Genomic DNA, 26,413 nt, shown 5'->3' with positions numbered 1-26,413 from the left:
CGCGCAGGCAACTCCTTCCCCCCCGGCGCCGCGGCTGCCACCGGGAGTTCCGCGCAGCGCCGCCGGTTCATCCCGCCGCTCCGGGCAGCGCCGCCGGTCCCGCACCGCGGGAGCCGCTCCGGCCGCGGGGGCGGCGCGGGGGCGGCGGGGGTGCGGCGGGGCCCGCGGGGCCCAGAGAGGGCCGGCCGGGCCGCTTATGGCGCCGCACGCCGCCGCCGCCCCGGAAGCGCTGTGGGCGCCCCACGCGCCGGTCCCGCGGCAGGCCCAGGCCGCGGCCATGGCGCTGCTGCGCGGCCCCGCGCGGGACGGGCAGCGCTCGGCCGTCAGCAGGCCGCTCTCGGCCGGTAGGTACCGCGGGCCGGCAGGGCCTGCCCCGGGGAAAGGCCGCCCTCGAGCGCCCGGCCGGCCGCCGGAGTTGGGACATCGGCCGGTTTCGAAAAACTTTCCTGTTTATTTGACTTTAATTGTCTCCGTTTCGCGTGCTGTGCCTTCCCCGGCATCGTTTCAGCCCGTGTGCAGCAACAAGTCTGGGTTCGCTGCCGGAGGGAGTGGCCTGGGAAGAGGGAGCGGGAACGTAGGGAAGATCAATCCAAATTTAATATCGCAGCCGCGGTTGTCTCCTCCGTTGCCAATAGGACTGTATTTAATATCATTTGACACGTGCGTTCCTTTAACTTGAAAGCACCTTTCAAGATGTGAGAGCACGGCGAAGCGTTGGGAGGTCCCGTCTGACGGGCACGTGTGCTGGTTCTAGCATTCTGGTGTTTATGGAGCCAAAGAGAAGATTTAGCGATCTGTAACCTTGTGTGATGCTGTACTTTTCTGGGCTTTGATGGGGTTTAATTAAAAAAAAAAAAAAAAAAAAAAAAAAGTCAACCGCAGAAGATGAAGTTGCTTTTATGTTTTTGCTTATAGCATCAGTACTCTGTCAAGTGGAGCCTGTGGGAAGATGGTTTGAAGCATTTATTAAGAGGAGAAACATAAATGTTTCTGCCTCTTTCCAGGAGCTAGAAGATGAGAAGGAACTTTCTGAAGAATCGGGGGATGAAGAACTGCAGCTTGAGGAATATCCTATGTTAAAAACCCTTGACCCAAAGGACTGGAAGGTATTCAGTCAATATGGATTACTGTTAACTATTTTTGTCCATCAAGGTTATTTGCCATTCCCAGGTGCTAAAGATCTCCTTCCTCTTCCCCTCCTACACCCATCTGAATCGGTTTGTATCCTTTACCATTATATCCGGTGTGTGAAGGCAAACACATCAGGATGAGATCTTAGTTTTGAGCTTTTGTGGCTTTTTATTTTACTGCCTGAAAGTATTAACTGTCCCTTCTCCCTGTCACTGTCTCCTTTATCCTGGAGTTGCATTGGCACTGTTGATATTAAAGACAGCAGTTCAATTTTCCAATAACTGAATTTTCTAGTGCTTCAATCCAATTTAGATTAAGCCACTTGAATTTCTATAACAGTGGCTTAATTTATTGATATTCAGTTACTCAGTAGTTCAATATTTTTTGACAGTTGTTTCTATAGTCTTTTACCAATGTTTGCTGAGAGAGGGAAGAATTCTCCCTCTTGCCTGTAAGAGATGGAGAGGAGAACTGGTTTTCTGCATGTCTTGTGGTGTTTTAGGTTGTATTTATCAGTGTTTATTAGGGTTTGTGCTTCTTTTCTCTCAGAATCAAGACCATTATGCAGTTCTTGGACTGGGAAATATACGATACAGAGCTACTCAGAAACAAATCAAAGCAGCTCGTAAGTACCTTTCCCTCAGAAGCATAACTTTTTATTCAGTTGTACACAACTGGTTTCTAGTGAAAATACCTGCATGTTGTGAACAAGCTTTTTACTGTTTCCCAGCCCTAAAAGTTTGTGTTGCTTACCAAATTCATATGCCCCTTAAATTCATATCACAGCTCTGAAATCCAGAGGCCTAAATCTAGGGAATTAAAACATTTCACATTTCTGCTTCCTGGCCTGTGTTTTTTGTCAACAGCCATGAGACTATAACTATACATTTCTATATATTTGGGTCTGCAGTCAGGCTCAGTGAAAGGCAGAGGAATAGAGCTGTCCCTGCCCTGTGTGTTCCCAGAGGTTCCCTTGCAACCCCCCTGACAGTGTTGAGCTGCCATGTTCCTGCTGCTGTTAACAGTCAGACTGAGTGTGGCATGGGAATGCAGCCTGCTGGGCTTCAGAACTTTATTTTTGGAAAGCAGTGTGCTTGACTTTGCAAGACGGATGCAAATATTTAGTGGAGGAAGATTTAAAAAGACTGGAGATTGTTCAGTAGCCTCTCTGGGAAAAGCTGATGGCTTTGTGAATGGATCTTGTGAACAATTGCCTGTACTACTGTGCTGGTGCAAGTAGAATCACTGTCCCCAGATACTTCAAATGAAAATGGGTGGAAATCAGTGAATTACCAACTTACATGGGAAATCACGTTGCTTCAGGCAAGTGCTCCACAGCACTGTGGAGCATGTGCTACCATGGAATAGAGCAGCACCTGTTCTGGTGGTGGTGGGTGGTCTCACTGATCTTCTGAGCAAGAACGAGATCCTCTCTCTTTAGGACCCTGGCAGCACACAATTGTTCCGTGGTGCTGTAGAGATGTGAGTCTTTCCCTCCAGTGTACACTGTGCTTTCCTGTTTCTAAGAAGGATTCTGATTTGTTTCTCAGGAGACAGGTTGCTGTAACTGCTTGCATGGTATCTTCTCCCTGGTATTTTAGAGAGAGCCAAGAAGGTGCAGTGTGTGTTGTATGGCAGTATGGCAAGATCTTTTGACAAAGAAGTTGGTCTAAAATCTATGGTTTTACCTTTTAAACACCAAGACAACCTTGGTAGCACCTTCAGTAGATACTCTGTATGTGCCAGTTGTGCCTTAGGATTCAAGGCCTGAGTAGAGGGAGAATTTAACCCAAAGCCTTGTGTATCTGCTCAACATGAGCCATGGGGAAGTGCAGCAGCATTCACAGGCTGTAGTTTTCGTGCTAAATTTCACTTCGGATCGTGTTCAGAACTTCAGTAAAGGGACAGAATACAATCTTTATTTTATCTGAATTATTTTGTTTTTCATTAGAAATAACAACGAAAATCACATGAATTTTTTCTATTTTTTCAGTTATGAAGCTAACTATACACTTACAGATGCTGAAGCACTTTGCTAGGCATAATACTAGAATAAGTCTTAGAGACTTCTTCAGATGTTGAGGTGGAATAGAGAATAGAGTTTCTGAGTTGTGGTTATTTTATGTCCCAGCAAAGATGAAATAATATTAATTCTAATTATAGTGTTAAATCAAGGAAAATTCATTAACTCCTGTTTTGTTCCAGATATGACTGTTGGCTTTTTATTTAAGTTTTGAATTAGAGAAAGGCCAGTTGGAACTACTGTATTACTTTGTAGTTTGAAACTGTTGCTGATGAAGCATTTCTAACTGTAATGCATTTAATTGTTAGATAAATCCATGGTTTTGAAACATCATCCAGACAAACGAAAAGCTGCAGGGGAACAGATAGGTGAAGGTGATAATGATTATTTTACTTGCATAACTAAAGGTAAGCAATTGATCTCTTTTGTTAGATACTCCCTCAATCTACTTGATCATCAGAAATGTACTTGTTGTGCTTTATTAGGATTTTAATTGTCAATGCCTAAACAGTCGGGGAAGTTCTTTTTCCATTTTAGAAAACTGCGTCAATAGATCACATTAGGTATAACTTCCCAGTGGGCAGAAGCAGGATGGGAATGCAGCTGACAGATGTTTGGCTGCTGTGCCAGCTGGTGACAAAATGTGACACTTGTAGCAGTGCACACACAGATGAACCTCTGTGGCTGGAGGTGGCCCCATACCTGGGATAAACTAGTGAGCCATGGAACAGTTTCACACAGGCACCAACAGCAGTTGGAAAATCTGAATTCTAATGTGCTTGCTCTGACAACAGACCATTTTGATTTGATCCAGGTCATGCGTTTCTTCAGCTGCTCATTTTTGCCCACAGATGAGCAAGTGAATTCAATTGAATAACATTTCCCTCTTGCCTGTACTGGTGGACTTGGCAGTGCAGGATTAATGGCTGGACTCTGATTTTAGAGGTGTTTTCCAACTTTAATGATTCTATGACCCAAACACCACTGCTGGCTAACTCCAAAACTATATGGGCTGTTCCAGGTGTATGACTTATATGGCCAGAAATGCCTTAGAGCTTGGCTTTTTTGCTTATTTTAAACAAATTATTTTCACTCAATAAGGTTGAAGCCGGAGGAAATCTTGGAATTTGTGTTTCTAAACTTCCTTCTCTGAATGTCTTCTACCTGGAGTAGGAGAAAATAGTAATGAAACAGGGAGAAGAAACGTGGAAAGGTGGGAGTACATAGGTTGGATTCAGAACTTGGTCTGACAAAGGGATGAGTGGGAGATACAGAGCTGGGGGAACTGAGTGTGTGGGAGTAGAACTGGGGATCTGCAAGTGGAAGGGACATCTCTTAAATGGAAGAGGGACCAATGGATGTGCACAGAATTTCCTGCATCAGGAGAATTGTATGACTGTTACTGAGGCAGAGGATAATTGGGGTCATTTAGAGCGTTGGCAGAGGGAAGTCCTTCCCCAGAGGGGAAGGACAGACTGGCAGACAGCAGCTCGTTGGTGGCCACTGTCATTCCTTCGTCTCTCCACTGACATGTCCAGTGAGATCAGTTTACAGAACTGCAGAGCACCAAGGTCTCCTCCAGGTTATCACCTCCTGGATCCAGCCTCCATGGTGCAGTGTCCTTGGGCAGGGCTGCAGGCACAGAAGTCCACGAACGTTCGCAATGCGAATTTGATTGCTTTGACTTTTCATTCTCACTGGAAAACAGTGGTGTTTGTAAAACTGAGAAACTCCACACTTCCTTGAGAAAAAAGTAAGAGTTTACTGAAGCTATAGCTTGTGTGATTTCCAGAATATAAGATTAGTAATGTGATGGTCCCCAACTGCAGGGCTGTAAGAACAGGAAAACAGGAAATGTTTGCATGTTTTGGAGTGTTTGTGTGGAGTTCTGTATTTTATCCAAGACTCAGTACAACTTCATCATGACCTGCAAAAATTCTAATGAATGGCTCCTGTTCTTGCCAGTTCTGACAACATACTAACCCAGGGACTGCCTTTACTCTGTGCCTTAGCAGACCATTTTGTAAATTTATCTGCAAGGATCTGGTGCAAGATAAAAGTCTGAAGATGTCATGCCCAAACTCCCCATGTCTGAACTAAATTTACTGCTATAAAATTAAGTGTTATCTGTTTTGTTACATCTTAATGGTTAAATGTGTTCTTTTTCATAAGTGTTTTCTTCTACTTAGTCTAACAGGAACAGACATAGACAGCAATGCTATTTGATGTCACTAAAATAATTAAATATCAAGCTGTACAGAACAATAGATCAAACGCAGATCTGAGAGCATCTTTTTAAATATTTACAACCTTATGTCTGGTAACTTTCTTTCAGCTTATGAAATATTATCTGATCCTGTGAAACGACGAGCATTTAACAGCATAGATCCTACTTTTGATAACTCTGTACCTTCCAAAAGTGAAGCAAAAGAAAACTTCTTCGAAGTTTTCTCACCAGTTTTTGAAAGAAATGCCAGGTAAGCTATGTCTGACTGCCACTGCTGTTGCTGGAGAATCAGCATTTTCAAACTCATTTGACATTGTGTTTGTAACAAGACATGTGTTAATTTTCTAGAAATGTAATACGACTGAAATTGTGCAATTATTTTTTATTTCATTTTAACATAATCTGAACTGTCACATTGATGGCATTGAGTTTGACTCATGTGATTTTAAAAAAAGTTCTCAGCTTCCTATTGCTTACTGCCCTTTTTGTACAACTCATTGTTTCATTTTAAATTACTTACAATACCAAATGTTTGTATGTTGCTGACTAAAAATTCCCTTTTTTTATGATTTTCTTCTGAGAGTGAGACATTAACAGAAGACAGTAGTTATGTTCATGATTTAGCTGGTTAAAAGAGAAGATAATTGTAACTATCAATATTTGGTGGTTCTCTTACAATGCATGACTTTTTCTGCATTTGATTCGTGCTTGACAATTAACTTGGTATTAAGGTTTTCACAACTGGAAACTTTGCAACTTTTCAACTAGAAACCTGTCAAGTTTTCCCTATATAAAAGTGCTTAATTTCACGAGGCACTTTACAACATTCTGAAGAATTATTATTTAAAGTAGCCTTACTGAATCTTTTATCAAGTATTCCATAGATTCAGACCTGGATCTGTGGTTATCAGATGAGGTTTTCCCTTCTCTGAAATGGAAATGGATGGTATGTTACAGAACAACAAATTCTAGAGCCAGTGGAAGATTTCCCTAGAAAAAATGCAGTGGAGGCAGAGTATGCATTATTCCTTTGTGCTCCATTAAAATGTGTGGGAGAGTTCCTGTACCCTACCACAGAGCTGAGTTACTCACAGAGCACTTTTTGTCCACTTTCTGTAAGCTCCTCTAGCAGAAGAATGTGCATGGAGAATTGAGAATCTACAAAGATAGCTCGTGCTCCATCAGGTCTTCTTGGAGGCACAAGGCAGGAGGCACTCAGGCAGGAGGAGATTGCTTTTCTGGAGAAACTCCCCAAAAAATGCCCAGTCTGGAGGATACTTAGGAGAAACTCTCCTGTTCTCTTCCTCTTTCCTGCTGCCCCTCTGTGTTGGTGGGAGGGAGCCTCAGATTTTGATTCTGTATTTTGATTCTGTAATTAACTACTGAATATTGTATATATTATTTCTTGAATATATCCATGTATTTTCAGGTGGTCAAATAAGAAAAATGTACCTAAACTTGGGGACATGAACTCCTCATTTGAGGAGGTAGATGCATTCTATTCCTTTTGGTAAGTTAACTGGTGCCTCTGTTTCTATTCACAGTATTCAAGACATGTAATATAAAGGGCTTGCAGACCCTTTGGTGTGTGGGTTGTTTGCTGTGGGCTGTCCCAACCTCATAATGTCACAAAATTACCCCCCAGCTGTTTGTGCCTTCCACAAACTGAGCTGGCTTTCTCCTGGCTAATCCATCTGCTTGTAAATTCATGGTTGGAGCAGGAACTTCTGACCACAGTGGCTGAGAACTGAGCTGACCCACAGACTGGAAGTCGGGTTTATCTCACCTAACCTGTGTTTTTAGTGGAGACATCCTAGGTGTTTAAGCTCCCCTAGTAAAGAAAGGTGTGTCTAGTCCAAAAAAGTCAGTAATGTTTATGGCTTGCCTTACCTGCTAAATATGGGTGCTTACATAAAGATTAATTTCTCTCTGAACTCCACAGACTGCACTGCATTTCCACTGCCTATGATGGGAGCTTAGACAGCTGTAGACATTTAGAGTGGGCAAGACTGATGCCATCCTGAAGTAGACTATGCCCCACAGTACAGAGAGGTGTAAATTACATCCTGCATTTTGACTTAACACAGTGGAATCACTGTAGGTGCAGTATAATTGTAAATTGTAAACAGCAGTATAGTTGCCTACAAACACATAAAAAAAGATAGCTGATTTTTAACAGATTTGCTGGTTTTTTTATTCACTATTTTTTTCTTAAATTTACTTTAGGTATAATTTTGATTCCTGGAGAGAGTTTTCCTATTTAGATGAAGAGGAAAAAGAAAAAGCAGAATGGTATGTAAGTAAAAATAAATTTGACAGGAGACTGAGAGATTGATACAGCAAGATTTTCCAACTTTCTCTTAGACTGTAAGTCATAGGAAGAAAAGTAGCTGAACCAAGTCTGAATTCCACTCTCCCAGCTTAGGAGTCAGTCATGGACTTGAACTGGACTTACTGTGGGCGTCTTTGTGTAATTGAAGTAGTTCCTGCTTGCCTGACAGAGGTATATCTGAGGTGCTTTGAAATGTGTGTTCATTTAAGTTCAGACTTGCAGTTCCTGCCAGTCCCAAGCATAGGTTGAACCTGGAGCCAGGACAGAGTGGATCAGCAAGCAGGTATTGTTTCTCTCTTTAACTTGTACTGAGCAAGTGATACTTCCTAGAATTCAGAGAGATGAGTTCTGATGGCTTGATGTTAATAAAAATTATATATTTGTTGATGTAGTGATAGTTGCTAAATTACTCAGACCACGTTGCCATTGGAAAATACAAATACATTCTGGGTTTATCCTTCCTATAGTTACAAACACAGAATGTTCAAGTTGGAGCACCAAATCATTTAGTCTAACACACATTTCACAGGACACAACCTTTCACTTAGTAATCTTTGTAAGACCATAACTTGCATTGTGTGAATCTCTTCTTCCAAGTTTGGCTAGAAATCAGTTTTGTATTTAGATTCAGTGGTTGGCTGTCTTTGTGCTAGAAACTGCCATATTTAGGCTGTAGCTAGGCATTTCTCTTCTCTTGTGCCTCTTCCTGCTGTTGCATTTCTTGAGCCTCACCAGTCCCACTGTTCTCTCTCCCATGAAGATTCTATGAAGGCACTGTAATCAATTCCCTATCACTTGTACTTGTAAATCACACAGATGTATCTCTACACTTCTCACTGGAAGGATCTTGAATTATTTGCATAGCTTTTTTTCTCCTCATTCCTGTCATTAGTGTCCTTTTCCAAAGATGTTTAGACAAATGGTACCTAGTCTGCTGTACTTAGGAGAGAGAACTACATTACAGCTGCTGTTCAGATGGTCATGATTCTTGCTACCCCTTCTTGCCAAAGGTGATGTTGCTCGTGTTTTAAAGCTTCAATCTACTTGTATTAGTCTCCTTCTCAGTTATGGGGATTGTTTTCTTTGTTCTGAGGTATAGAGTGGTTTGGGTTGCAAGGAACTTGAAAGGTCACATAGTTCCAACCTCCCTGCCCCCTCTACTGTTCTCTGTGTGGTTGTGTGGATGAGGCTATAGACCCCTACTAAAAATTTGCTTCTTTCTTGACAGTACTGACAAATATTTTCAGTTTATTTAGTCGGCCCATATACAACCTGAGCTGTATTTTACTGGAGTGAATCTGGCATGACTGTACCCAGAGTATCATGGTACCTCATAGAGTGTTGTTTCTGTGCAGATGGGTTTACTTGACATGACTATATTCTGCAAAATTATATAATTGGCATTGCTTATACTGCTGTCCTTTAATTAAACCATATGCCAGCATTTCTGTTGTTTTGACTGAGTTTAATGAACTTACCTAATGTTAGGTAAGCAAGTGGATTGCCTTTTGGAAATAAAGTCCATGATCTCATTCCCTACAATGACAGATAAGCAGCTTGGTTTGTCAGGTTTATGTAACCATGTAAACACTTAGCATTTTTTAGATGAGCTCAGGGCCTGGAACTTCATTTTTTGAAGTCTATTTTTGAAGTATTCACAGAACATCTGTGTGGGGGAAACTATTTAAGAAGCTTGTTGATGAATTTCTAACAGTGACATTGTAAAGCATTAGCACTGAACTATGCTTTCCCTTTTAGTCGAGATGAAAGGAGGTGGATTGAAAAGCAGAACAGAGCTGCCAGAGCATTGAGAAAAAAAGAAGAAATGAACAGAATTAGGACTCTTGTTGGTGAGCACACAAATGGCTGTTCTTTAAAGAGAGATTAGTTAACTAACTGAAAATCTCCTGGCTTTCTTCTATTCATGATGCTTCCTTTCTTCTGCCAGATAATGCATACAGCTGTGATCCCAGGATAAAGAAATTTAAGGAGGAAGAAAAGGCGAAGAAGGAAGCAGAGAAGAAGGCAAAGGTAGAAGCAAAACGAAAAGAACAGGAGGAAAAAGAAAAAGTAAGTAAAGTATTTTATTTGGGTTGAAAAACTGCTTCATTCACACCTGATGCACTGCTTCAGATTCTAGATGTGTCAGAAGACTACTGATAGAATTACACGAGGGTTTAAAGATGTGTTGTCTTTGATGGCTGTGCAGTAGGCAGTGCAAGGCTGGCAGCTTTCTGAGAATGAGATGGAAGCAAGGAATGCAGATCTGAAACAAATCCCCTTCAAAAACAGAGTTCTTTTGTTGCATACACTTCCTCTTGTTTCAAGGCTAGCATTAAGTGCATAAAATGGATGTGGCTGCTTGCCTTGTGTGTGTGGTTTGCAAATGGTTGGTTGGTATGAAACGCTTTGAGGTAACACAACATACGTGATTAATATGAACAGTTTGGAAAAGATGGCTCTGAAAGTACAGGAATGAAAGGGAACTGTAAGGTGCAAAGCAGTAACTTAAAAGATGACGTTGAAATACTGCAAAATATTATGTCAATAATGATGCAGGAAAAATATTGGACCACTGCATTTTTCCAAGCTTGTAGTCTTGAGGCAGCCATACAAAATTACATACGGTTTTATACTTTCGTTGTAGAGGAAGTCAAGATTTATAAGCTGGGGGTCCTCACAGTGAATACTTGACTTAATGCCAAATGGTATATATTTAATCATCTCCCCCAAAATTCCTGGAAAACCAAACATTAAAGTATTGATACATTTTAAAACCCCCAAACATACAAAAAAAAATTCCACCCAAACCAGAAACAACACATTTTGATATTGGATGACTGAATGACCCTGTAACAATGTGACTTTTAGCATTTTTTTACTTGGATTTTTTTTTTCCTTTTGATTGCAGCAAAGACAAGCAGAATTAGAAGCAGCACGGTTAGCAAAAGAAAAGGAGGAAGAAGAAGTTAGGCAGCAAGCATTAGTAGCAAAAAAGGAAAAAGAGATACAGAAGAAAGCAATCAAGAAAGAAAGGCAAAAACTCAGAACAACATGCAAGGTATTTAACTATTATTACAATGAAATACAGGTTATGTCAGAGAAATTACTGTGCTTTCTTAGATCAGACTGTATCACGTGTTTGCTTGTTCTTAGAGTTGGAGATGGGTATGGAAAGTGGGTTTACTAAAAATACCAAAACACATACTTAATGGATTTGAGTTAGGAGTAAAGTTGACCAGATAGGTCCAAACACAGCAGTGGCTGAAGAATGGTGTGTGTTAAGCCTTCGTCTGAAGGAATAGGACAATAAAGTTCAAGAACTTTGTAGAACATGTATTTCTGCTTCCAGAACTGGAATTACTTTTCTGATAATGAGGCAGATTGTGTTAAAATGATGGAGGAGGTGGAAAAGCTTTGTGATCGTCTTGAGCTAGCGAGGTAAGTTCTCCTGCTGCTGCTTTCTGCTCGTTTTGATACCCATCTTTCTACTAGCTCTCCATTGTAACTTAATAATTTATTTTTAGTCTGCAATGCTTGAATGAAGCACTTACATCCACAACAAGGGAAGGAGGAAAGGCGGCTGTAGTAAAACAGGTAATTATGCTGAGTGTCAAATCAAAATAACACAATAATTTGTGAAATCAAGCTGACTGAATTAAGTAAGATAAAACATAGCTGCTGTGGAATCCTGCTTGTTAAATACAAAGACTTGATTGTTTCAGAGTCCACAGGCAGTGTGATCTCTGCTCCATTTTACATTGCGCAGATCATGGTTGGTCAAATTAAGAGGGCCAGCCAAGAAAAAAATACACATTTTTATCTGTAAAGAACACAAAACCTACCTCTTGTACAGTATACAGAAACAGTACAGGAATTTCATTTTGCCCAACAATGTGTAGCAGTGACCTTGAGGGGAGGGAGGGCAGTCTTAACCTATTCTGTTATGCAAGAAAAATCCTAGTCTAGTATCTGTGACTTGGGGATAGATCCACAAAAGGACTTAAGTGCTGCAGGCTGTAGACACTGGAAGGGCTGGTAGGTTGGATACCAAGGAATGGGAAATGCAAGACACGTGAAATCAAAATTTACCAAAACTCAGCAAGGATCTGCCTATGTTTGCCATTGGGGAAAAGCCATTTGAACTAATAAAGCTGAACCTACATCCTGCAGCAAGAATAAGGTGCTTTCTGTCATCCACTGTGGATTCATAGCTGTGAACTTTTTTCCATGGTGGGGAATATGATCTGCCCTCATCCCAGGTTTACTCATCAGACAATTTAAGACTGAAATGCCTCTTGTTCTACAAGGGACTGAATTCAATATTCCATTCTCCAGGAGGGTGTTCCAAATGCAGGGCAGTCCCCTTTCTATCTGTTAAAACTATTCCACTAAAAATTACCTATCAGGTAACTTTCCTTTTGCCAGGAAGATTCTATGAAAGAGGTTTCTTGCTCTTTCTTTTGGGCATCCTGCCAACAGGCATAAGCACACAGCTCTTCTAATATTGCCAAGATTGGACTGGGCCCACTCAGAAGCAGGTGATTAAAGGTGTGCCACACCACAGTCTTGAGATGTGATTACAGGTCACAAAGATGTGCAGTGGGTTAACTTAAGTAGTTTTTAGCTTGCTAAAAAACTACACATGGCCATCTAACCCTGAATACACACTCAGCAACTAAAATCTGGAGTTAATTCTAACTTAAAAGTTCTCTGTTACTATGGCTGTACCGACATAAGCAGGCTTAGATAGCAGTGCTGCTGGAAGACTTGAGAATCAGTGTATCCAAGATGGATGTTTAGCTGCCCTCACTGGGCACTTGAGGCTCTTAATACTTTTGTGGATCTGTCCCTCTAAGTCAACTGTTAGCCTAGACATTCACACGAGGTTGAAAAGTTTTTCTTTAATTCTGGGAGTGTTCATTTAATTTCCTAGTGAACCTGTGATGGATTTCTGCCATTAACTCTTAATCTGGGATGGCCAAATATACAAATAAAATGAAGGGAAATAATAATGGAACAAATAAGCTCCTCTGTTTCTTTACATACAATATACAGAACAGAAACTAAGCAAAATCCAAGGTTCAAAGCAGTTCCAGACAGAGGGGGTTATGTCACTGTAAAATGTAACAATAATTCAGCAAGCAAATAAATAATGCTTATTTACAATCTATAGATAGAAGAAATAAATGAACAAATAAGGAGAGAGAAAGAAGAGGCAGAAGCTCGTATGCGCCAAGCAACAAAGAGTTCAGAAAAGTCAACCACTGGCGGTGGAGGGGGAAGCAAAAATTGGCCAGAGGATGACTTACAGTTGTTAATTAAAGCTGTGAACCTCTTTCCAGCAGGGACTAACTCAAGGTACTTCTCAGGTTTGGTGCTAAAAGCCCTACTAATAATTTTTAATTAAATAACAAGCATAATAAAACATATTTTCAGATCATCCTAAGTACTTTGTCAATATAAGGACTTCCTAAACATCCTCCTTTTCCTTGACTCTCAAGCAGCCAGTGGTTTGTATTTCCTTGGTACCATGCTCTCTGTGTCACTGGAGTTAGCTCTGGCCCCGTGTCTTATCTCCCCCCAGATTTGGGCCTCAGTCCATTACCAGGATGGTGCTGAGGTGCCTGTTTGCACAGGGCTTACTCCAGGGTAGGCTCCAGTCCTTCAGCAGAGACCAAACCACACCAGGGACTGGGGTGCAGCTGGGTAGGAACACAAGTGTGTAAGCTGCTTCCAGGGGCTCCACAATGAATGTGAGCCTGGTGTCTCCTCTACATGGTAGGAGGAAAATAACCAGAGATAGGATTTAAGTGCACCAGCTTTCTTTAGGGAAGAGGCAGGGGAAAAGTGGATTTACAGAAAGCAGCACTGGCACTCAGCTTACTGATAAGCATCAAAAACAGGAGCACACCTGAAATCCTTTTCTTTCCCAGGAATGAAATGCCTTCTTCCAGTTAGGATTCACAGATTTCAAGCCTCCATTACAAGATCTGGATGCTTACTTTAAAAAAAAAAAGCTGCTATACTCCATGGAGATGTTACCAGTGCCCATTTCTGCAGCTCAGCAGTCAGTGCTCAAGGCACACAATCCTCTTGTCTGACCAGGGGCACACATTGCCTTCCATTTTCTAACAATCCACTAGGAATTATCTTGGGGCTAGGGCTGTTCCAGCTCTCCTGTTTAAGCCCCTTTCCTTGATGTTTAGGCATTCTTCTTGGGAGCAGGGGACATAGGGTTAGTAACTTCTCAGCCCTTGAGTGCAGCCTGCAGTATTTAATGTCAGAGGTCTTTAGGGAATTCAGCAAAGCAGTGGCTAAGGAGAATTTTGAGGATTACAGGTTTGCACTTACCTACAGTTTACCCCATCCTTTTTCTGTATTGGGAGCCGAGAAGTACACCCAAGCTGATGGAATTAGTCACTGAAAGCTTTCCAGAATAGCTACTCTGAGATTTTATACATATTTAAGTAAGTTTGAACTTGCTCAGAGTTGATAAAAATGTGTACAGGAGCTTGACCATAGCTTATATGAAGATAAGGCATTACATAATATGCTGGTTTGTCCTTTCTGTTCTTGCTTTAGGTGGGAAGTTATTGCCAATTACATGAACTTGCACTCTACTACTGGAATAAAACGAACAGCAAAAGATGTCATCAATAAAGCAAAGAGTCTCCAAAAGCTTGGTATCTATATTACCTTATTTTTGTAATGATGGTCTGCCTGCCTCTGTACAGCTGACTTTTCTGTGAATGGAGCTGTGTTTCTTAAGAAAATCCTCTGTATATCCCCAAAAGATAGGTAGTTCAGATGGAAGATTTAGAGGAGCATTTATGTGATTCAGTGTTTTCATCCTTATGGCTCTTCTGTAAGTCACCACCTCACGAGAAACTCTCAGGAACTCTCTTACTGTAGCTTGATGCTCTGATGTGTGGGACACATGAAATGGCAGGGCTCAGAGAGAGATAAATGGGCCTTTTGGAAAGCTCCCTCCAAAGAAAGGTATCTAAAATAAAGGGAACTGATGAAGCTCTAGAGATACTTTAAAAGAATTAATGGAATCCAACACCAGAGTAAGACACCTAAATTAATGTGGCTCATCTCATGTTCAAAAATTAATAATAAAATAAAAAAATGAAGCCTCGAGAGCTCTGGATTAAAGTCTCAAGGAGATCATACATTTCACAACAGAAGGGAAAAGAAAAAAACCCACTAAGTTTTCAAGAGGTTTCTGCATTACTAACCACATAGTGGCACAGGGAGCACCTGGATTTTCCCAGTGTTCCTTCCTCTCTGACACAGTCATACCCTGGGCACTACATGAGTTTTGTGCCACAGCCCTTACTTGAGGAAATAATCCCTCTTGATTTTGTTGAAGTTGCAGATTCAGGTTTAAGATTATATGGAACAAGTATTCCTCTGAGCACTATAAAACAGGATAAGGGTTGGAGAATCTGACACTGAGAAAAATCTACTGGATCCTGAATGATTTTTTTTTTTTAAATCTACCAACCTCTTCACCATCTTTTTAAAGGAAGTAGGAATTGGGGTTTTTGATTTTGTGATTATTGTAAACTAATCTGGTACACAATGTTGTTGTTATTATATCTGGCTTTAATATTCTTGCAATAATTATATTCTCTTTAATGTCTGTTGCTCATAGACCCTCATCAAAAAGATGACATAAACAAGAAAGCTTTTGACAAATTTAAAAAAGAACATGGTGTGGTGCCTCAGATGGACAGTGCTGCCCCCTCAGAACGATTTGAAGGTAAAGGTGAAAAGGGAGCCCTTATTGTGTGCTTGTCTCCCCTGTGTCTCTTAGGAAGAAAGTAACCCACAACTTACTCAACATTTGCTTACAAACTTACATAGCTATTAAGTGATCCAGGCTCTGTTGCCAGATTTGAGGGTTTCTGGTAGACAAATACACTCCAAAACTTCATGGATTTTAAATCAACTATAATAGGTTTTACAATATTTTCTAGACTCTTTTTCTAAATATCTTTTCTTGCTGTCATTTTTGCATTTAAATACAGGATCACCTCTAGATTCAGCCCCTTGGACTACAGAAGAACAAAAACTTTTAGAACAAGCATTGAAGACTTATCCAGTAAATACTCCTGAAAGATGGGAGAAAATAGCAGCAGCTGTTCCAGGCCGGTCGAAAAAAGACTGCATGAAGCGATATAAGGTAAGGTCCCTCACCTGCTCCTGGGACTGTCACTACCCAGGTCTTGAGAGAATCCTTTGCTTTTACTTTTCCATTGCCTACCAGACACAGTATCTGACACCACCAAAATTACAGACCCTTGTGGAAAACTTTTTATTTTTTGTAACTCAACCCCAAAAGAGCAGTAAGGACTAAATGTTCCTCAGTGAAAGAACTGGCTCTGGAAGCTGGGAAGGAAAGTCTGTCTCAGGAAATTTGTGTTATAATTTGACAGCAGGTTCTTGCAGATGGTGAAGTCCTGTCCCTAGCCTCCTGTAGGTAAAGTTCCTGGTACACGAGCATTGACCTTTCCTCAACTGATTTGTTTCTGTGAGAAATTGCTCTACAATATTAAACTATGTAGATTTCTCATTATGTTGAGAACTAGAATGTTTCACAGTAAATATATGTAGTGTTCAAAACCACAGCATTGTTCCCAAGTTAAATGTAAGTTTCTTTTTTCCCCACCTTCTCTTCAGGAACTCGTTGAAATGGTCAAGGCAAAGAAAGCTGCTCAAGAACAAGTGATGAATGCTACTAAAGTCAAGAAATGACTCTTACTGACAATCCTTGTTTTATAATAAAAATGCAAATACTGTACATGTTTCCATTCCTTTCTTCATTATACACACACACACACAGGAGGGGCTGGTTCTCAGTTCTGATCTTCTCAAAAGCACCTCCAAAGATTTAAACGGGTATAGTTGGTTTGTTGGGTGGTCTTGGTTGTTTTTTTGCTTTTTTTAAAGCTAAAATATGCTGAAAGTTCTTGTTATTCACTACTCACGAAGCCAATACATGCCACTGCAGATTTTGCTGTACTCTGGAAGTTGTTCAATTGGACCTGGAAGTAAAAGAAAGTTGGCCATGATACATGCTCAACTCACAGCAAGTGGTCTGGAGGAGTTATGGGAGGATAGGGATACCACATACCCACGGCAGCAACTGCAGGATGCTTATCATAGATGTACTTTGTGCAGATTTCTCTAATAGTCTGGGCATCGATAGCCTAAAAGGGGTAGAAGAGGCATCTTTGTTACAATCCCATCTTAAAACTGTTTCTGATCTTAATTTTATGTAATACAGGGGAGTAGGCAACAGAACACTTGAAAGTTTTCTCAGCTGGAAATGTTTTCTTGGCTGAACAAGAAATACACCTTCTATATTGTTACTTTCTGTAGCAAGTAATTTTCTTGATGGCCTTTGAAAAGTTGCAACACGGGTGCCACTTACTTCAATTCTTGCCTCGAGTTCTGGAATTGGGATTCGGCGCTTATAACACAGCATTTGTCTTCCAATGTCTTCACAGATTGGTGTGGACCCTAAAATGGGGAAGAAAATCCTTCAGTTATCAGTGTACAGCTCCACAAAGAAGAAAAAGTTTGCATAAGTCTCACCATCAAGTTGTAGCAGCATATTAGTCTTAAGAAGATTTTTTGCTCGAGCTACTTCATTTTCTGTAACACTTGTGCAAAGTCTTATCCTGAAAAATAGTTTAAATAAAGGCATTAAGTAATGGTAGTCTGCAGCACACAAGATTGTGATAAAGAGGTGCATAGGCATTACTACACCTACCAGGCACTTCTTTTCTGTAGACAAAGCTGGTAAGACAGCTTGGAAAACAAGCCACAGATACAAAGCAGCAGCCTAAGAGTAGAGGTTTTGGAAGCATAGCAATATACCCAAGAGCAAGATTTTCCTCTTAGAAGAGCTGTATTTCATTTTATTAAATGAATATTTTGAGACAAGTGTAGTGTGTACTTGTTACCTTGAGAATGGATGTTGCTAAAAAAGTAGGAGCCAAGCAACTAGATAAGAGGTAATTAGCCAGAAGGCAATCCATTACTTCCTGGCTCCTCTCCTGGTGAGATTATGATTTGCCACACTGCCTACGGAACATTTTGTGAGGACGAGGATGCATTAAATATCTTAACACTAAATTCTTGTCCCAGAAATCATTTGTATCTTCCCTGGTGCTAAACTGCAGCAAACACACAGTCAAAATGATGACCTTTTTCTCCATGACTTAACAGAAATCTCACAGAATAATGGTATATGAGAAGTGATTTATGTGATTAAAGAAACTCCTCATTTTTAAGACTTGTTTCAACTCTACCCCCTTTAAATCAGTGCTCTTAAGTAACATATATCTTTTTCTAATAGCATCTGCAGTTCAAGCTTTACAGTTGCACCTATGGACATCCTTCAATACAGATTTAAGCCTTAGATGAATGAATATTGTCTAGAATTATAGGTTTCAAAATTCCATATGCAACTACTCACCCTTCATTTCCCTATGTACTCACTACAGCTGTCCAACACCAGCACCTGGTACATCAACTGCAGCAACTGCAGACTGGGTAACTACTGATACTGTCTGGTATTGCATGTTCATTATTCTCATGCACAAATATTTACTCTTTCAGTGGTGGCACTTGCAGCTCACAGGCACTGTACACTGAGTGAGTAGCATTCTAAAAGGTCTGACTTCGTAACTCCTGTCATTTGCCGATCAAAAAAAAATCCCTGCTGTGTTTCCTTGTACAAGGAACAAAACCTACATTTTAAGCTGTTCATTACAAGTAAGGGTGCCAAAAACTGGGTGCCAAAGTTTAGAATTTGATGCATTTGTTGTTCCCAGGCAAGCCCAAGCAGCGAAAAATATTCTCTTTAAATACTTTCTTTTTAAATTTTATTCCTCCACTAAAAACAGTATTTTCAGATAAACAGTTGGTAGCTTACCATTCTCTCTGAACGAAGTGCACCATGTCCTGAATAGTGGATGGCTCACAGACCAGATAGAGTCCCCACAGCCCTGTGTCAGTGTAGCAGGTGTTGAAGGACTGGAAACTGTGACACAGGTTACCATGGCAGGCAATTTGAGCAAGTTTACTGGACAAATTCTGCTGAGGCAAGAGATAAAGATATTACTTTATGAAGTTTTTTGAAAGCTTACCAGTCACCTCCATGATTTCTCATTTTTTTTTCAATGATGACAGAACGTGCAGGAATAGCTAGGAGGTTAATTATCAGCTCTTCATTTCAACAGTTTCTTTCTTTGCATGTAATACCACATTTCAAAATAACAGCCCAGATTTGAGCCAAAACTGTAAAGATACTTGGGTTCAAGAAAGGGACAGTTAATTACTGATACCCACAGGTTCTGATGACATACAGGTATAAAACATCCTACTTTCCACGAGGGCTGGCAAACCTCCAGTCACCTCTGTTTTGGTGGTTTAGAACCACTTCCTAAGATTCTCCTACATCCTGGGTGTAACAAATACTCTCAGACTCATAACTGGATCCCCTTTTCTGTCCTGGCAGTACCCCAGTCAGGGAGATCCCACCAACCTCATCAAGAGCAGGACAGTGCTTGTAGGTTCACTCACCACTCCTCCTCCAAAGGACCGATCCCAGTTACCTATCAGAGTATTGGCTACCATGAGTGGGATTGTATCAGGGTCTGACCAGCCAGCTGCTTCAACAGCTATGGCCAGGTGTGCCAGGGGCATCTTGTCATCCCTTATCCGAATCTGGAACACAGGAGAGCAGCTCTAGTACAACCTGTACATGCTCAGGCACAGGGGAAGTTAAATAACAGAAAACAGACTTTTCCATTACAGCTGGATTACAAAGCATGCACTATAATTAAAGCATATGAAGCTTAATTTAACATCAGCCTTAACTAATTTCCCCTGGGGCATTTTCAGATTACTTTGCCAACATACACCGAGAAGGCATTACAAGTCATTTTACGACTACCACCAGCAAGGAAATACGATGACTTTGTAAAATCTGAATAGGGATGGGAATAGAACATGGATACCTCAGTTCTCTGCCACATCCTTTATTTAAGTGATTCTCTACAAGTGGAAATGCTCCAATACTGTAGTCAGGAGGATAAAAGGAAAGTAGGAGCATGGATAAGGAATGTATTCCTCCAGGAAATGAAGCATAAAAAGTGGTGGCAGTGAGGCTTGTCCAAGAAAGGATGGGAGGTATTGCTTTGGAAAGCAGCTACTCCATTGTCCTCACTGGGGGCAAGAAACCTTCTCATGTGCTGAGTCTGTGGCAGAGCAGCCCTCTCTCCTCACCAGAGAGCACATGTCAGGGGACATAAGGGCCAGCTCAAAAAGCCACCCAGCAGCTTACCTCACTACCTGTGAAGCTACAAGGCGGCAGGGGTGGCAGTCCTCCTTCTGGAGCAGATGGCAAGTTACCAAAATGGCACTTCGCCAGGTCAAGTAGTTCATCATGAGAGACCCCTGAACAAAGGTATTTCACATGCTTTGTGATGTTACTCTGTAAACAGTTAATTTAAATTGCTGCACAGTTTAAGGACTCAACCAAGCAGTAATTTATTGTGCCCCTGCTTTAATACCCCATTTTTGGAATCTTCACTTTATAGGGAGCAAGATCATAATGATTCCCCCTTCTTAGTTCTCTTTAACAGCCTTCCATTAAAACTACATCAAACCAAGCTCTTTGCTCTCTTTCAAGCCTCAATGTTACTTCTTTCTCTCTGCATTCCTTGCTATTCCCCTCTTCACACTGACCACCTTCTAGGATCCTTTTTCCTACCCACATGGAAAAATGACTTTGGCCTCCAATTCACTTCTTGTTCCTGATTTAAGGGTTCTGGAATATTACTGAGAGGAAAAGGGAGCAAAAGCTCAAAGGGTATGAAAGCACAAAACACTAACAATGAACAGGACCTACTGAACAATGGGTAATTCATCATGTTGTATCCACAGCCCCAGGCCATGGTTTCAAGCATCGTTTCACATGATCCAGGGTGAATATCCCATACTAACCTCCAGCAGCAGCCAAGACCATTCTGGGTCCTTTGTAATGTGTTGTTATGTACTCCACCAAGTCATTACGATTTATGGATCTATTAACAGGAAAGGAGACAGCACTACTGTGTCAGTAAAGTTTACTACAGTAAAGAGAGATAAATGTATATAACAATACAATATCAAAATAATTAAAAGTTCTGCAATGTGCAGAATAGAGGCAGAAAGCTAAAATACGGGTGACTTCCGAAAAAGGAAATAGGAACTGGATACATTTTGCCTTTCAAAGCTCTTCCAGCTTCCTGAGAAGGAGTGAGAATTCCAACTCAGTCAGGTAGAGACAGGATGCACTAATGATCTCCTTTTCTTTGAAAGCAGCTCATTTAGCAGTTCCCCTGTACTGGTCTAACAAATGCTGAAAGAGCAATGCAAACACTGTGTGCTTACAATAAAGCCTAACATGTGACCTATAGGAAAAAGAAGTATTTCCAATTTTATGTCAGATGCACTTTTAAGAAACAGGAGAAAAATATGGCAAAAAACCCCCGAAGTCACACAGAGGACATCTGAAGTTCAAATACCCTTTGATGCCTGCATACAGGGGAACTAAAGCAATAGAGGGGTTCTTCTTACAGTGATATGCAGTGCAATTTCAGCTGCCTTTCAGCATAAAAATGAAACCTGACACTGTTCCCTACATTTTCAGGTAAGTCTTTTTCAATATATAAGTTACCACACAATTAAAGACACACATATTTTTGGACATACTTGATATTTTCAGTGGGTCCTAAAATTGTCCGTCCTAAGGCTGTATTCTGGTAGGCTGTGGCATGAAGGTAATCAAAGACAACTTCTTGCAAATTGGTTTCAACCTCTTGCATCTCTCGAAGTATAACTCCTCGCTCGCGCTCAATCTCTGCCTCTCCCAGGGTACTGTTCTGAATTATGTCAGCAAGAATTTCCACAGCTAATTGCAAACAAAGATGGAAATGAAAAGAGTATTTTCAGACTACCAAGCAAATCTGGTTCCAAAAGTGAAACCCACCCCAAAGAACAAGTGCTAATAAGACCAGCAAGGGGACAAAACATTTGCTCTGCAGGAAGGGAGAAGTCCAAAAGGTATCTTATTTTGGGACTCTGAAGAGAAAAATGTTTCAAGTATCAGCTTCCCTGCCGGCTCCTTTCCAAATCTGCATTCATGCATTCTTGTGAAGTTCAAGAACGGACTTTTCACCCAGCAAGGAAGGGACTGTAACACTGCAAAAGCATCATTCTGTGTCATCTCACTGGAAGCTGGACAAGCACATTGTTCTTTGCAGCTTTTCTGATGAATGAGAGCAATACCTCTTGGTAAATCTTTCGAAAAAGCTTTTGCATAATACACTGTTTGTTCCCTGGACGTGTATGCGTTCAGATGAGCTCCCATGTTCTCAATCTCTAGTTCAAGGTCTAACTGAGATCTCTTTTTTGTTCCCTGAAATAGAACAATAAGAAAATCACATTACACCCTTCAATTCATCTACTCATCATTACTACTTGTCTGAAAAAGTCACCATCAAGAGAAAGAAAATGTGCTCTGGAAATAAAACTGGCATACTAATCTCTCCAAGCTTGAAGTCAGATATAAATCCTACTATGCTCCCAAATGAAAATAAAAACCTAGCAAAAGGGTGACTGTGTGTCTTCTAAGACTATTTTAAGAAGGTAAAAGTGAGTTAAAAACTAGATCTGTGTAATCCATAGCTGTGTAACAGTTACACAGAACTAGGACTTTAGCTTCATTTTCTAATGGAAACCAAAGTCTTAGTTGTCCATATTATTTTTCTCATTTCCATCTGGGAAATTTGTTTATACAATTCTGACAAAGTTTTTATCATTGATCTTTAAAGACAAATAACTTAAAAATCCATTGTAAACTTCTACATCAATATTCACACTCACCTTGAAAGCCATGTGCTCAAGAAAGTGAGCAGTTCCATTGTTCTTCTCATTTTCATACCTGCTTCCAGCATCAATCCAAAGACCAACCTCAATGAAAGAAAAAAAAAAAAAGTCATTTTACTAGCTAACAGCTTTGCTATGGCTTTTTCCTTAAACAGAGCAGGTTTTCAAGGAAAAGGAAATTTTGATCTTCACAGAAAATTTAATTACAAATCTACAAAAGCCTTAAGACTTCTATGTCCTAGCTTAAGTTCTACAAACAGTTGTTAATAAATATTGAAATGCAAATGCAATTTAGTTCCACGAGGAAATGAACACATGGGAATAGATACAAAAAACCGTTCCTTTTGTAAGCTACTTACTGTGCATGTTGAGAGTCCAGAGTCTTCAGAAGCTACTTGCAAGCCATTTTCCAAAGGACTCACCCTAGTTTCAGGGACATTTAAGATTACTTCTGTTGCTGCTTTGGAAACTCTGAGCTTCCCTGTTCCAACATGCACACACTGGAAAGGAAAATCATCAGTCACATTCAGATTGTTTAGTTATATCCATAGATGCTTTTCTGAAAAATGTATTGCTGAACTTCAGCATTAAGTTTGTGGATCTTTCTTGAAGCATGCATTTATAAGGAAAAGAATTCAGGACTACTGTTCACCCCTACTTCACATCAAGGAAGCAGTAACCTGACTCTGAAACAAACCCTGAAGATAACTACAAGTGAGGAGATGCATCTGCTGCCCTCCAATCTGACACAGAAGCTGTTACTCTCATCAGCCAGACACACTTGTTTTCCACTTCTGCCAGCAAGAGCCTGCAGGACCTTTACCATCTGGAATTCTCCTGGGTACCTACTTTCTAAGGTGAAGTGAGATATAGCCCAAGGGCCGGTGTCAGGACTGCAAATCCATCACCCATTGATCAGAGCAGCAGAAACTGCCAGTTTTACACAATCATGTGGCAGCTAAAGCATGTTAAATGAGAGTGGGGTAGAAAAGAAGGGAAGTTTACTGCAGTTTTTCAATAACAAGAAATGCAAATATGTATCCCAAATGCATACTTCAAGCAAACAGCTATCTCAAAAAGTGTTATTTCAAATGTTTCAAATAAACAAAGATTTCTCTCCCCATATAAATACCCTAAACATGAAAGTAAAAAATCCAGCTCTCACCCACTCCTCCTAAAATAAGTTAGATCTCTCAAAACTCACTCATTTCAGAATCACAGCACTATTCAAGTTTGAAGGGACCTCTGGAGGTCTCTAGTCCAACTTCCTGCTCCAAGCATGATCAGCTTGGTCAGACCATTTTGCTCAGGACTTTTTGCATTTGGGTACTGACAATCTCCCAAGGTAGCTGGAACTCCACAGCTCTGTGAGCAGCCTGCTCCACTGCTTGACTGCCACATATTCAGTTTTTCCTCTCTTGTTTCAACTTACGCCCATTATCTCTCATTCTGCCACCATGCCCCTCTGTGACAGGCCTAGTTTTATCTTCCTGACAACCTTCTCAGACTGAGCGCTGGCACAGGTACTTCTCACAACTCCTCTACAGGTCCAGCAGAAGCCGTGTCTTCTCCAGCCTGAACGAGGTCCGGACTCTCAGCCTCTCCTCACACGGCACATGTCCCAGCCCAGTTCATCTCTGCTGAACATCTCCAGTTCACTAAGATCCTCCTCACGCTGAAGAGCCCCGGACCAGCACAAACCGATCACTTACTACGCCTCCCGCCACGCACCGCGCCGCCGCCGCGACTACAACTCCCAGCGTGCACCACGCCTCACGGCCTCCGACTCCCCGCGTCCCCTCAGCGGCAGCCCGAGCACCGGCGCTCGGAGCTACCGCGCCCCCCGCGCCTCCCTCCATCCGCTCCCGGCCCCGCCGCCTCACCCGCTCCGCCGCGCCGGGCGCTCGCACCAGGCGGACAGACCAGGGCAGGAGAAACCGCCAGGCCGCTGAGCGCGCTGCAGACGCCGCCATCTCGACGCTGTGGTGGGCGGGGCGGGGCGGGCGTCCTCGCGGGCCGCGCAGGCGCGGGTCAGTTCCATCGGCCCCCGGCACGGGGCAGCGCCAATGCCATTGCAACGGCCGGGAATGCCCTGGGTTGGAAGGGACCCACGGGGATCATCGAGTCCAACTTCTGCTCTGCACAGGACAAGCCCACCATGTATCTGAGGGCGTTGTCCAGACGCTCCTTGAGCTCTGGCAGGCTTGGGGCTTGGTTTAATGGTCCGCTCTCCTCACTGGCCCAGAGCAGCACAGTTCAGGAAAGCCATTTTCCTTGCGATATCCCTTTATGGCCGGGCTCAGTACACACAACGCGCTGCCTTTCGGCTGCTCCGGGAGGTGCTGCGGGTACAGCACTGCTCGCTGCGGCTTCTCCAGCTGCTCCGGGCCCTTTCGGCAGGGCCGGGTGAGGGCGCTGCGCTTCCTGCAGGACAGACCCGCTCTGACTGGGGAAATCCCGAGGCTGGAATAACCTGGAGTCTTCTGAGAAGTGTATGCAACGGAGCTGAAACACTTGTTATGGATAGGAAGGCTTCATCCACAGCAGTAACTTCAGCACTCCGCCGAGCCTGTGCCAGCACTGGTGAACTACCTCAGCTCCATACATACGACTCCAAACTGCTGGGAATGGTGCCTTGCAGCTGCCAGGAGCTGGGAAGGGCTTGTGGGAATGCTACTTGACAAGAGCCAGATTCGGACTGGGAAAAGTTCTGGAGTGTACCAGTGGAAGCAACTTCATTTCAGTGCCAAAGACTGTTCCTGAGCACGTTTGGAATGTATGGCTATAGATAAATAGGTACAGACGTGCAAGAAGCAGTGCTCAGTTTTGACTTCCTGGTTTAAATTTTTACATTTTTTAGGAACTTTTCATTTGGCTAATCAAGCATTATCTCAAGAATGAACAAAAACCAGGGTAAAATTCTATTATTTGTCCCACAGTATGTAAAGTGACACAATGCAAAAAACCAAAATCCTACTTAAAAAAAGAAATCTGTACTACTTGTGCTGGGGGAAGCACTGTTTTAGGTACCATTTTCCTAACCCTGAGTGCCCCTCTACCTCAGACTGTAGCACAGTACTTCTGACACCCTCTGCCTCTGTACAGATGCTACAAACCCCTCTTGCCCTGCTCTAAAAAGGAGAAAACTGGGCACTTAGCACATGATCAGAATGAAGAGGTTGAAAATGGTGGGAACAGAGGATGCTTCTGCTCAGGGTGAACTGTCTCCTGTAACTGCCAAGGTCCTGTTACTCAGAGATGATTCACAAGAGCTGTCAGAAATGTTGCTTCCTTCCCCCTGAAATGTAATCTGTCACATGCAGATTTTAGGTGACAAAAACTACTGTGACTCTTAAAGGACACTGGGGTTTATTGGTAGTTCCCGAGCTGGCTCAGATGCTGAAGTGTGAGAAGGCTCTGTGATTTAGCTTGTCAGACTCCAAAACATGGACCAATTTCAGAAAAATCCACTTTATTTTTAATGTATAGCTTTTGGGGAGTATTTTGTGGGTGTAGGCAAATTCTTACTTCCTTGGCAGTTCAGAATGAAATTGCACCAACTGCCCTAAAACAGTTGCACTGCCAATTCATAAGCTCTGTGCTTTAACAGCAGCTTTAGTGCTGCAGCTGGGCTTGCCCAGTTTCTGTCACAAGGACTGTAATTGCATAAAAATAGTAACACCCCAAAGCATGACATACTGCATACAATTAAAAATGAAAGTGATACTGTTGTTAACACACAGGT

At 41.8% G+C, this 26,413-nt stretch overlaps 2 protein-coding genes across 8 annotated transcripts in view; one reads left to right on the top strand and one right to left on the bottom strand.

The window, feature by feature from the left end:
• Positions 1-214: 214 nt before the first annotated feature.
• Positions 215-16,525, top strand: DNAJC2 (DnaJ heat shock protein family (Hsp40) member C2). 4 transcript variants are annotated; one of them, XM_069036110.1, is made up of 17 exons: positions 216-344; positions 916-1,106; positions 1,681-1,756; positions 3,463-3,561; positions 5,490-5,631; positions 6,811-6,891; positions 7,608-7,673; positions 9,472-9,563; positions 9,662-9,783; positions 10,625-10,774; positions 11,066-11,154; positions 11,241-11,310; positions 12,890-13,074; positions 14,299-14,399; positions 15,377-15,484; positions 15,753-15,907; positions 16,405-16,525. In XM_069036110.1, exons 1-17 carry the CDS (start codon positions 278-280, stop codon positions 16,477-16,479), a joined length of 1,869 nt encoding a protein of 622 aa, XP_068892211.1. In that variant the 5' UTR covers positions 216-277; the 3' UTR covers positions 16,480-16,525. The 4 variants fall into 4 exon arrangements, with proteins under 4 accessions (XP_068892203.1, XP_068892215.1, XP_068892211.1 ...); XM_069036102.1 differs by having other exon boundaries at positions 215-344; positions 15,753-16,525; XM_069036124.1 differs by having other exon boundaries at positions 266-344; positions 1,005-1,106; positions 15,753-16,525.
• Positions 16,477-26,413, bottom strand: part of PMPCB (peptidase, mitochondrial processing subunit beta) — a 26,306-nt gene continuing 16,369 nt past the window's right edge. The window contains exons 1-13 of one of the 4 annotated variants that reach the window (XM_069036139.1): positions 24,552-24,675; positions 23,028-23,168; positions 22,666-22,752; positions 22,069-22,198; positions 21,493-21,691; positions 20,743-20,822; positions 20,081-20,193; positions 19,318-19,461; positions 18,668-18,831; positions 17,323-17,408; positions 17,159-17,247; positions 16,859-16,934; positions 16,477-16,769 (exon numbers count right to left, since the gene is read on the bottom strand). In XM_069036139.1, the coding sequence (XP_068892240.1) occupies positions 16,705-16,769; positions 16,859-16,934; positions 17,159-17,247; positions 17,323-17,408; positions 18,668-18,831; positions 19,318-19,461; positions 20,081-20,193; positions 20,743-20,822; positions 21,493-21,691; positions 22,069-22,198; positions 22,666-22,752; positions 23,028-23,168; positions 24,552-24,641 (1,464 nt within the window). In that variant the 5' untranslated portion in view covers positions 24,642-24,675 and the 3' untranslated portion in view covers positions 16,477-16,704. Of the gene's footprint in view, positions 16,770-16,858; positions 16,935-17,158; positions 17,248-17,322; positions 17,409-18,667; positions 18,832-19,317; positions 19,462-20,080; positions 20,194-20,742; positions 20,823-21,492; positions 21,692-22,068; positions 22,199-22,665; positions 22,753-23,027; positions 23,169-24,100; positions 24,122-24,551; positions 24,676-26,413 lie in introns of those variants that run through there. The other 3 variants (XM_069036149.1, XM_069036168.1, XM_069036160.1) reach the window with 3 other exon arrangements.

The sequence above is a fragment of the Aphelocoma coerulescens genome, chromosome 1A (assembly GCF_041296385.1).
Source record: "Aphelocoma coerulescens isolate FSJ_1873_10779 chromosome 1A, UR_Acoe_1.0, whole genome shotgun sequence".
In the NCBI taxonomy this organism is placed as follows: Eukaryota; Metazoa; Chordata; class Aves; order Passeriformes; family Corvidae; genus Aphelocoma; species Aphelocoma coerulescens.
Note: the sequence above shows the minus strand (reverse complement) of the source record. Positions and strands in the feature narration are given on the sequence as shown.